Here is a 12,457-nt window from a genome sequence, read left to right as displayed (position 1 = left end):
TTTCCCCAACATCTGGGAAACAGCAAAGAGGCAGCCTGCTGACAAGTCAAGTGCTTATAAATTAATCTAGAAATTAATCAGTCAGGTTGCAGCACCAGCCTGCAATTAGCTTCCTTTCTTTTACAGCAAAAATTAGGTCTTTCAGATGCAGTGAAGGGAAATCATCCTTTTGCATCTGCAGCCAAAGAGGGAAGAATAAAGATGCCCAGCAATTAACAAGTCCTCATCAACCTAGAAACATGCCCAACACCTGACCTGCCTTTTGGTTTTTTTAGCATTTCCTTTACATTTTAAGCACCAAGTAGGAATACTGTTGTCAGGCTGAAGGAGCCATCTCTGGAGGTATGTGCAGGGCAAGGTGACCCCATCAGCCTGGGGCAGGCTGCCCAGGAGGAGTTCTGCCTGCAGGTAAGAGTGGGGACAAGCACTGGGGCAGCCACAGCTTCACCATGGGGTGAGGAAACCACAGCAGGAGGTTGTCCCAAGGGCCAGCAGCTCTCTGCACAGACCTGAGCACCCCTGTAAAGGCATTTCAGACATCAGTGGCTCCCAGGCTGCTGGCACAGCTCACTTTAAATCCCAGAAATGAGAGGCAAGTGTCTGTAACAGGCAAGTTTTACCTTTCCATGAACTCTCCAGAGTAGGAGAGAGCTCAGGCTGGGTATCTGTCACCACAGCAGCCTCTGGCTGTGACGGAGGGACGCTCTTCTCCTCCTCTGCTGTGACTGCACTTATGTTTTCCAGCAAGCCAAGATCAGCTGTGCCTGCATCTGACAGGTTCCCAGGGTGGAAAGCAGTGCTGCTGCCTGAGGAAGTTGCTGGCAGCTCCTCCCCTTGCACTGGCACTGTGCAGTTGCTCTCCTTGGCAAGCTCAGGCGCTGGTGGAGGGGACACTGGGGAGGGCACTGCTCTTGTGGCATCCTCTTCCTCCCCCACACCTTCCTGGGTGGTCTGGGATGGTTCTGTTGTCCCCAGCTCCTCTGTCACCTCCTCATGAGACGTGCTGCCCCCTTGACTGATGTCCCCCAGTTTGGTGTCATCCCAGTCAGGTGGCACAGTGTCCATAGGGGGGATGGTGCCAGTGCCAGCCGTCATGGGCAGCTCCTGTTGTGTGACACCTGTCCCAGCTTCTGGGTGAAGGAAGGCCTCAGTTGCCACCAGGGGAGATTTGGTAGCCACAGATGTTGGTGGAGCCAGGGATTTCAGAGGGCTCCCTGTGCGGGCTCTCAGCATTCCCAGCCCAGAGGTCACACCTGCAGCCTGGGGACTTGGGATGACAAGGTGGTCACTTGCTGCTTCCCAGCTGGGAGAGCTGGGGCTCAGTGTGGGCTGGGGCACAGCTGAGGGGTGTGAGCTGCTCTCTGCTTCCTCCTCCACAGTGGCTCCAGAAAGGGAGTTTGCTGAGGGGCCAGCAGAGCTGGGCTCCACTGCCACACCACCCTCTGTTGTGGCCTCACCAACAGGGCCACCAGACTCCTCCTGGACTGGAGGGCTCAGCGTGGTCACAGCTGTGGTCAGCATGGCCCTGAGTGCTTCATCCTCATCCAGCTGTGGCTCAGTGGGAGCCAGCTCCTCCTCATGCCCAGCAGGCAGTGCCCCAGCAGAGGGGTGACCCCCCAGGCCCTGGCTGCTGGGCACAACATGGCTCAGGCTGGCAGGGAGTGCTCCTCCTTCTGCAGTGAAAGCTTCACCCAAGGGTGTCCCAGATGGCTGTGCTGACACTGCACATGGCTCTTCAGAAACTGTCTGCACAGAAGGGTCCAGATTGTTTTTCAAGTCCACCATGGCTGTCCTTTCATCTTCCAGCCCATTCCCTGCCCAGGGGCCATGATGGACCTTTGTCACATCCTCCTCCTCCTCCAGAGGCTGAGCAAGGCATGGCAGGCTGGAGGACAAGAGCAGGATGCTGCAGGTGAGCACACAGATATTAAATCCTTTTGATCTCCTCATGGCTGAGAGGAGATGTGTCCTGAAGCCTGCAAGGCTGACAAATCCAGAGACCTAGAAGGGGAAAAAGGAACCACGATTACACAACTCATAATCAACCACAGACCCAGGGCCTTAAATAATGGGAGACCAAGACTATGGCCAGTTGTGAGCAGTCCACTCCCACACATTCCAAGCCATGAATTCCCCCATCTGTTTTACTCTTCTCAGCCTACCCTACCTGAAGGTGCCAGACAAAAACCAAATGTTGATCTGAAGCCCAGGACAGACCCTGCCAAGGTCTCACCCCAACAGCAGAATGCTATGCTCTACCCAGCAGGCATGAGACCTGCAAGCAATGGTGTGGATCAACTTTTTGGTCCTGAACCAAATCCAAAAACGATGCTTGTCAGGGCCATGAAGTCTCAGGTTTGTCCTGGCCAGCCCTGTTCTGTGCATTGGCACAGGAGGAGACCAAGGAACCTGCACAGAGAACCTGACGGGTCTGCAGGGGACAACACAGCACCAAAGCCACACCAGGAGGCTTTAGGGCTGCATCATGTCCTGGCTGAGCTCCTTGGCCCCACAGAGGAAGCTCCAGCCCAGAGAGCAGCACTGCAGCATTAGCACAGTGCCCGTGCTGCACTGCACCACCGAGGCACTTCCAGAAAGTTTCATGTCCAGAATCACCAAAGGTTTCCAAGAGAGCACTGAACCTGGAGGCCAGCAGTGATGCAGCCAGCTGACAGCCTGCCCTTGGCAAGCTCTGCTGCCTCCAGGCACACAGCTCCAGCTCCCAGCCACCTCCCTTGGGCATGTGCCTCAGCCCTGGGCTTGCTACTCCACCACTCCAGAGCAGAAGAACATCCCAGAGCAGAGGACCAGCCCATCCAAGGCTCTACTCAGTGATCACACCAGTGCCATGACACAACAAACATCCCTCTGTCACAGCAGATCTGGCAGCTGCTCAGGGGCACAGACAAGCCCTCCTGCAGGGCCTCCAGCCATCAGCAGCTTCAAGTTCTTTCTCTCGCGTGTTCCTCCAGTTCTGGGATCCGCCACGTGAGAAAGAGCTTGACCTGTTTGGATAAGTCCAAAGAAGAGCCGCCAAGCAGATCACAGGGCTGGAGCACCTCTGTTACGGACACAGGCTGAGAGAGCTGGAATGTAGAGAAGGCTCCAGGGACACACTGGAGCATCCTCCAGTGCCTAAAGTAGTTCCAAGAGAGCTGGAGAGGGACTTTGGATAAGGGCATGGAGAGACAGAGCAAGGAGGAATGTCTTTTCAACTAGGTTTAGATTTAGATATTAGGAATAAATTATTGACTGAGGGTGATGAGGCCCTGGCACAGGTTACCCAGAGAAGCTGTGGCTGCCCCTGGAACCCTGGAAGTGTCCAAGGCCAGGCTGGATGGGGCTTGGAGCAGCCTGGGCTAGTGAAAGGTGTCCCTGCCCATGGCAGGGGGTGGAATGAGGTGAGATTTAATCATTGCCAAGTGAATTTCTCTTCCCTCTGGGCTGCAGGAATAACAAATATTCGTAAGGAAAGAGGTTGGGGTAGTCAGAACCACCCCTCAGTCTCCCAAAGAACAGCAGTGGTCACCCTGTGCAGTATCACTGCTCACAGGCACCAGGATAAATCCCTGAATTCACCACACTCCTCATTTCCCCACCCAAACAGCACATCCAGAAGTATCACTCAACATTTGTACCCACAGAGTGCAGCAACACAGCTCAGAATTAACCACTGCAGGCTCCAGCATCTGGCTGAGCCTTCAGGGCACACTGAGTCACTTTTTCCATGCCCCCTGAAGCCTCATCCCAGCAGTTTGAGCTGCTGGAATAATTCCCCATCACAGGCCACACACATGCACCAGGCGCTCAGGGACAAGCAGAAGCCACCAAAAAGCTCTTCACCAGCCTAGACCTTCCACTTTATTTTTAGTATCTTCTATCTCTGAAGGATGGGTGGCCACCCATCTATTTTCTCTATCCCCTCCCAAAAAAAATAGCTGAAACTGACAATATTTAGCTCTTTTCCCAGGCTAATTCTTTATGTACTTTTGTAATTAAAAAACACTAAGAATATATGATGCAAGTTAAATTGTTAGTGCCTAACTACATGCATCTGCCTCACCATGCAGATGAATATAAATCATGTTCACCTCAAGACCCCTTTAGCAAGTGCCTGTTAGGAGCAGGCATATTGAAACATCAAGAAGTTGGGTTTTCTCTATTTAAGATAGTTTGGCTTTAAATACAGCATCTGAAGACGTTAGGAGCATTTAGGTGGCACAAATGCTTTCAGCAGTGCTTAAACATAAACAGAACTCCAGCTGCACTTGAAAAGCACTTCTCTTGCAGTCATATACATTATACATATGTGTATATACACATCTGTACAGATATTTTGTAGCTTTCTAGCTCTAGGCTCTCAAATAGCCCACGATATTCAGGACATAGTTAGCAGAAGAACCAAAATGCTCATCTGCTCCCAACAAACTTACTCTATATTTACTAGAACCTTTCCTCCTTCTGGGGGGTAGATAACATGGGCACTCAATACCAGCCTGATAAAAGAGTTCCTGAGGTCCTTCAGGGCAGCTTCATATTGTTTCTACCAATCTGAAAAGCCCTGCTGGTCATAATCCTACATTTCTATAGGGCAAAAACCATATTGGAGAGTTATTTGCTCAGGAAATCCACAGCAGGCAGATGTAAGCTAACCTAGACCTCGACACTCAGTGAAAGCAGGAGATAGTGGCCCAGAGCTTGCTGCAGGATAATGGCACAGGTTCACACTTCAAAGAAGATTAGTCAGGGCTTAAGATCTACTTAGCTTTAGGAAGAGGCTGGATTAGAGAGTGTATGAACAGCAGTGACCTGGCTATCTCCTTAAGCAGAGTTTGACACCTTGCTGAAGCAATTCCACTGAATGCAGAAGCTGCAGGTACCTGGCTGCAGAGCAGGCTATTCCTCAAGCTGCACCGAGTTACATTTATCTTCCCATCTGGCTATTTTTATAGCCAGCCTGCTCTCCAGCCCCAGCCAGGCTGGAGCACCCTGCCCTGACCAAGCATCTCCTCTGTAGTAAGGCTGAGCTTTCCTGTGAGCAGCTTGAAGGTAGTAACTCAATATTTCATAAAACAGGAACTCCTTGTCCCCAGATTTCACCTGGCATCCTCAGAGCTGAAGCCCTGGAGGCAGCTGCCAAGCACTGGACAAGCTCTCAGTGGAAAACTAATCCTTGCTTCCAATAGGAAGCACACACTGAGGGCAAGAGACAGTGCCAGCTACCTCCCCTGCACTCAATAACAACAAATCCCAGGGGATGCAGTTCCTCCAGCCGCAAAGGCAGCGCAACTGCAGGCAGCCAGGGAGCTTTATCTTCAGCATGGAAAATAATAACTTTTAACACCTGGGAGGCTGGAAAAAAAAACACACAAAGAACTGCTGGGCTGAAAACAGGCCAAAACTGGACATCTCCAGGAGCTACCCACAAGAATAAGAACCATCTACCTCAGTGGGGAAGTCAGGAAGCTGAAGGACAATAAATATAAATTGGCCACCAGCTGAGGCAGTCTCAGACTCAGTTGGATCTTTCTAAGCCAGGCTGCTTGCCTGCTCCATACAATTAGCACTTGCAGTAGTTATTAAACCATTAACCCCTCTGAATTCTGGAGACTTCTTTGAGATCAGCTCTTGGGGGGCCCAACAAAAGCCACCTCAGAAGGAGCCCCAGCCTGTTATGGTCACTCCTGCAGGGCAGGCTTGCAGGGGACCAGCACAGAGCAGAGCAGATGTCTCTCCTTCAATAGCTGTTCCTTGCATGGACCAGTGGTTTGTGGAGACATGCTGCAAAGGATTAAGTTCCCCTCCGTCCCAGCTGCATGCAGTTACTCTCTCTTAGAGCTTTTTAAGAGCTTCACCCAGCCAGCTTACTTAGAGAAAACAACCCCCTTACCGCCTCTTCCCCCCCCCCCCCAAAAAAAAAAAATTAGCTGTTATTTTCTGTCTTTGACAAGTTATGGCTATGTTTCTACACAAATTGTGGAAACACTATGAAAAAAACCCACAAGTTTTAAACTCCCTTGAATTAATAACTCTGCTCTAACAATCCCTCTGACACAGGGAGGACACTCTGCATGCATCATAAAGCAGAGAGCAGGAGACGAACAGGTCAGCCCCAGCCAAATCTGCCTTGCCTTTGAAAAGAGCTCCTCACGCCTCCAAGCACAAGCGTGCTGCCAGCCTGGGCTGCCTGAACAGTCCAGGGTGTGCTCAGCTCCGAAATTCACTGAGAAAATTCACTGAGACTTAGTAAGAGAACCGGACAAAAAAAGCAGCAAATCTTTTAATGTGAAGATTTAGCCAAAACATACAAGTCAAACCACTGCCAGCCGTCAAGTGCTCTGTTACAGGGTGCTAATGTATGCCATCCAAGCCTCATTACTTGTGCTGAATACAAAAGGCAGCAGATAATACACTGCAGAGCTCCATCTCCTACTTTTGTGCACAAGCCGAGAAAAATGCCATCATCTCATCTCGCTTAATGTCCTTGCCCAGTTCAACCGAGTGAACTGGGGGCTGATGCCCTTCCAGCACACACTTCAGGTAAGCAATCCTCGACCAGTTTGACCACCACCAACAGTGAAACCAGTAAAATCCCAGCAGTGACAACTCTATGCCAGCCAGCAACACGAAGTCAGGTGAGAAAAATTATGTCGAGACAAGCACACACCAGAGGGGCACATCCTCGCCTACCCTTGAGGATGCATCCTTAAAAGCAAACAAATGCGATATTAATATTCTGTATGGCCAGCTTCCCACCAGTCCCAGTGAGGCACCTTAATACATAATACATCACCTCCACTTCCAGCCTCGGCATTCCAGCTGGAGTTCTTGGAGGAGCCAGAGACATGACATGTTTTAGGCATTATCCGCCAGCCACCAAGCGATCACTTGCTTTGTTCGGAACGGCACACGGACCACCTATGGAAATCCCTACTTGGATTTGCCAGTAAAAGCTGCGTAGTTCCCCGTGGCTTCTGACCCGTGCCAGGTCCCCGGCACCACAAAAGTCTAAGGTCTACCGAATTCCTGAGGGATTAAGACGGGGGGGGGGGGGGGGGGGGGGGGGTGAAGAATGAGGCCAAAGGGTGCAGCAGTTTCCAAGCAGCAGAAGGACAGAAACGCCGCTCCCCAGCCTGCCTGGGAGCACAGGGACAGCACTCAGATTCCAATCGGCAAGAAACGCTCCACTATCTCAGCGCCTCACCTAACGCTGACAGAAACACCGCACAGCAGAGCTGGAGGATCGTGAGTCCCTGCAGGTGAAGGTTTAAGAGCAGATTAAATGCACCTTGTCCGGCCCTTCTGGCTTAGGGTCCAGAGAAGGGGATTAGGGCTAGCTCAAAGCTTGATTACAGCCAGCACGCCTGCTTGCCGCGCACAGCTCCATCTCCCCGTCCTCCTTAGTCATATTTACAGGTGACTTTACACCCCAGAACTGCATTCTTTCCCCACCGGGCAGGGGATCAAGTGCGAACACCCGCCCGGGGATTCCTCCTGCCCAGGCCCACAGCAGGACAGAGGGACGGCGCCGGTCACCCCCAAACCACCCCCGCGACAAACACACACCCGCCCCCAAAGACTTCCCGAGGGAGCCCACCGGGACCCCCATCCCGGCAGGACGGCACCGCCCGCTCGCCCCGCTGCCCCTTCCCCATCCCCCGGGGCTGCAGGGACCGGCCGCTCGCCGGGAACAAAGAGCCGCGCCGAGGATGCGCTGCCCCGCGGGCAGCGAGCATCGTCGGAAAAAGACACAAATCGATTCAAAACGCGTAACCCCGGGGCGAACGCGGCTCGGGGGTGCGATGCCGGCTGTGTACGTGTGTGTCCCGGCCTCACCTGGCTCCCGCCGCCGCCGCCGCCCGGTGCTCGGCGCCGCGCTCCCCCAGCCCCGCGGCCGCACGGGCGGAGCGGAGCGGGCCGCCCACCGGCGGGCGGTGTCGGGGGCCGGCCCGCTCCGCCCGACCGCCGGCCCCCGCCTGCCTCTGGTGGGCTTCGTGCTCCCCGACACCCGCAGCCCCCGGGAGGGGCCGCCCGCAGCCGCGTTTGGCGTTTGCTGCTTCTCCAAAGGGAAGTTTGAGCATCCAAGCGCTCGGTCCCCGCGCCCAACTCTTCCTCAGCGCCTGACCCGAGGAGCTGCCGCTCTTTGCTTACAAGGAGCTGAAAAAACAAGGCCTAAGGCACCCTTTAGTAGTTTTCCATCTATTACAGATTGTCCTCCAGTGTTTTCAGCTGTAGAGGTCACCTTCCCCTAATACACCCTCTGCAAAGGGAAACAAGTTCTTAAATAACAACATCCGAATTAGAAGAGCTTTAGTCAATTTCCCCTTTTTGGTGCTTTGTTTTAAGCACCTATTTGGCCAGCACAGAGAAGGGTAAACAGCTTTACTTCTGCTTTTCTCCACCCACCTATTTTTTTTTTTTCAATAAAATCCCCATAACTAACAAGAGAAAAAAAACTTTAGACCATCAGGTCCTGGCTCACACATCAAATCACTTTGCCAAAGAGCAACTCAGAAGCCCATACCTTGACTCCAAACCCCAAAGATGAGAGCAGTTCAGCTTTCCCTTGCTGCCCTAACCCCAGAGCTAGGGGCAGCACAGAATCCTTGCTGCACACAGAGGGTTTTATACACCCTCTCAGCCAGGGCTGCAGCAGGTGCAAGGAGTTTGATTTGGGCAGGGACAGGTGAGGAGAGACCAAAAATAATGATCTCTCACAGGAGGCAATGACTGGGGTGGGGGGATTTTGGAGGGGTGGAATTGTTAGGAAGGACTAGAGGGAAGGTGTAGGAGAGGTGAGTTAAAATCTTGACTGCCTAATGAACATGCTCTACCACATGAAGGAAATCAGAGAATCTTCCAGGTATGATAACAAACTACAAAATAAACTTTTTTTTTCTGCACAAAGGGAGATGTAACCTGCTGTCACAGGTCACTTAGCTCTTAAAATAAGCAACAGACCTGGTGGAAGAAAAGGAGATATTCCTTATCGACAAATTGATCATTATTTTTTTCTGTTCATTGTGCTACTGATAATAACATTTATATTAGTGATTTGCTCTCTTTGTGTCTCTAAACACACCCCAAAGTTTTACCTGTTTGATTTTAGAGAAACAGTGTGTTTTCTGCTGGATTCCAACCAAACTGGATCCAACCCAATTCATCTGGTTGTAGCACTGTGCATCCAATATTAAAACTTTCAAAAGACAGATTTGTTGCAAGTTAGGGCAGTTTTTTTTCAGGGAAATATTGCTAACCCCTGCATGTGTTGAAAATAAAGTGTCAAAGTGCCTGTGTCAGCAATAAAGACAGCCAGTGACAAAAGGCATCAGAAAAAATTTCAGAGTTAAGCCTGGGGGAGGAAATGGTCACTTAAAACAATGGGGAAAGTCCCTTTTGGCTTTGCCTCTCTGAACTGTAAAATCCGAGGAAATCATTCATTAATCAATATTTCTAGTGCTGTGGCATCTTCATAAATAAAACACAAATATGTGAAAAGAAAGGATGTTTCCTCTTTCCTCTAGGGGAGATGGGGTGTGAGGGAAGGAAGAGGCAAGAGCTGTGTTTTTCATGTGTTTTAAACACCATTAACTCCCAGATTAGGGACTCAAAACTCTTCACAGGTTCAATTTCTGTCCTGGCCAATTCATTTTGGCCAAGGGCTCTGGCCTGAGAAGAGGGGGTGGCTCAGCCAGGCAGGAGGTGCCACCTCCCAAGTTAAAGGTGCAGCCAGATTTTCCAGGAGACCAAAATCAATTCTCAAGAGCAGCACTGCACCTTGTGGTGGCTCTGGGATTGATTCCCAAGCTGTTCAGTCATTCGTTTGTGGGGAAAGGGGCAGGAAAACAGGGACCACTCCAGCAGAAATCAGAGCCCACAGGGATGGGCTGGGCTTCAGCAGCTGCACAATTCCCCCCTAAGAACTGGCCTGGGATTCAGAACAAGGAATCTTCCAGTGGAAGGTGTCCCTGCCCATGGCAGGGGGTGGGAACGAGATGATTTTAAGGTTCCTTCCAACACAAACCACTCTGGCTGTTTTGAGTTCCATTTCTATCTAACCTTTACAATTATTGGGAAAGTTACTTAAAATGTAAAGCGTGTGTAAGGGATGATTTAGTGTTCTCCAAGGATGCAGAGCACTTAATAGACTTGAGAGGTTTTCACTTCCCCCTTGCCATTGACTCCCAACCCAGACTGGCACTGTGTCCTCTCAAGGTTAAATATTTCACTCCTAAGCACTGGAACCAAAATAGCTGGTTATCTGTGGTTTTTTCCCTGCCTAAAATTGCACATTCCCTGTATGCTGCAAGTTTCTCTTCCCTGCATAACCTGCCAAAATCAGAGGCTTCTGCGTTATCAACAGAAATATCTGCAGACTGTAAGAAAGAGGCATGATGAAAGAGGCAGAAATCAGAAATCATCAGAGAGCTCTCTTTTGTTATTCCTTTCTATGGTTTGTTAGTTGGAAATACTGATTTTTAACTCAGATCAGTATGCCATGGAGCATTTGCTTTGTAACCAAGCAAAACAGGCCCCACTTCCACAGTAAGGTAAGAAACATCCACTCCTCTCCCCTCTCACCCTTACTCTGGGTTGAGACATTTCAGTACAACCCTTTATTGGTCTTGCCCTTCAGAACTTCTCACCTGAGGTGAAGTCAGAGTCTAAATTTGGATGTAAGCAGGCTCATTCTTCCATGCAGGTAGCATAGCTGGGAAAGAGTGGGACTCATGTCCCATTCCCAGCTCTGCCTTTTTAGAGGATTTTCAAACTGAATTGCACTGCTCTCAGCCTCCACTTCTTCTGTAAAATAACAATACCTAATTTTTGTAAGAGCCTCTTGTAAAATCTGTGTATTATTATAGCAGCTGGCTCTGTTGTACAACGTAATGACACATCAGATTTCTTTCACAGGTGATATTCCTGTCACTGCCTTATTGCAGAACCCAAGAAGTACCAACAGCACGTCCTAATTAAGAGACTAGGTCACATAAAAATTTATATGAAGATATATTTTGCCTGTATAAAATGAACTAAAAAATCATTGTCCTGACAGCAGAATGCTGTACCTTATGCTGCTACTCCTGGCACCTGTGAGGGGATGTATCAGCTCTCCTAAGTATGTCAGGACATGCCACAGAAGGTAAAGGCAATTTTAAAATAGTTGCCGTTAATTTTGCTGCTGAATGACTTTCCCAAATTGAATATTGGGGACATCCAGCACACAAATCAGTGCACATCTCCATCACAAGACTCACCTTTACACCAGCTGGTAGCATCTGTTTTAAAGGGGGCCCTCTCTTCCTACTAAACAGCAGTCACTGGAATGGAGTAGCCATGAGTAATTCAGGGAGAGTGAGAACAGCATCCCCTGCCACAGAGAGGGAAGTTTGTTTAAAACAACTCCACTTTGAAAAAGTTTGTGGCCAAGGAATTATTTTGAATGTAACCATGTTATGGATGAATAGATTTCTTCTTCCTCCATCTGCAAACCTGATAAATGTCAACTGCAATTGAAACTCAGTCAGGATAATCTACTTGGATTCCTTTCTTCCATGCATCTCACTGCTGGCACTAACAGGAAAGCTGGGCAAGGCCAAGTGGTGCCAGTGCAGCCCCACTGCTGGCTGGGATTTACAGTAATCAATCCTAAAAGGAGGCATGGGATCCAGCTTCTGCTTCCCAGCCCTCGTGTTCCTGAAGTGCTCACAGAGCAGGAAAACCATGAGAACTTATTTTTGTCACCAAAGTTAGCAGATGTGACTTGGAGAGCACACAGAGCCCAGATCTGCTGAGTAGGAAATGCCATTTTTACACGCTTACTCTTCAGAGTAGAACCAGGCTCCTGCTGACTGGCCCAAGGTCACTGGAATCCGTTGCAGTTGCTCTGGGAATGCAGCCCAGGAGGACCAGTGCTCACATCCATAATGGAATCACAGCACAGCCCTCACTCTTCTTCATATCCTTCAACAAAATCGATGTTGTAATGCCAAGGTGCACCACACATTACAATTTCCCCAGAGATAAAGTGCTGAGGAAGCCCTCCACGTGCATATTGGAGTCTCAGCTAAAACATGAACCATCTGTCAGTTCCCTTGGATATCCCCCCCACATCCTACAAATTCCACTGCAAAATTAGGCTGACAATAAAAAAAGGCACTGGACTCACCACCCCAAAGCAGGCTGACCCTAAGCCCTGCTCTGACATTAAACCCTCAGCTTCACAGATTCACAGAAACAGAGAATCAAACACAGATCTCCAAGATCATTGAGTCCAGCCTCCATCATCTGAATCATATGGTTGTTCACACACATAATATATCCAGAGGGACTTTAGAAACTGCAGCTTTCTTTTGCTTTTCAAAACTTGAGGTTAAACTGAAACCCCAAATCCACAGGTTTTAAAGAAGTGCAGTGTCAGTACTGCCAGTCCATCCCTCCCTGTACAGCCCATTCT

The 12,457-nt window shown here is 50.0% G+C and overlaps 1 protein-coding gene across 1 annotated transcript in view; it reads right to left on the bottom strand.

Annotated features, from left to right (window-relative positions):
- Positions 1-1,986, bottom strand: part of ARMH4 (armadillo like helical domain containing 4) — a 52,159-nt gene extending 50,173 nt beyond the window's left edge. The window contains exon 1 of the mRNA XM_059850568.1: positions 621-1,986. Coding sequence (XP_059706551.1) covers positions 621-1,950 — 1,330 coding nt within the window. The 5' untranslated portion in view covers positions 1,951-1,986. The remainder of the gene's footprint in view (positions 1-620) is intronic.
- Between the last annotated feature and the right edge of the window lie 10,471 nt (positions 1,987-12,457).

This window comes from Haemorhous mexicanus, chromosome 6, assembly GCF_027477595.1.
Source record: "Haemorhous mexicanus isolate bHaeMex1 chromosome 6, bHaeMex1.pri, whole genome shotgun sequence".
Taxonomy (NCBI): Eukaryota; Metazoa; Chordata; class Aves; order Passeriformes; family Fringillidae; genus Haemorhous; species Haemorhous mexicanus.
This window is presented reverse-complemented; position numbering and strand designations above follow the sequence as displayed.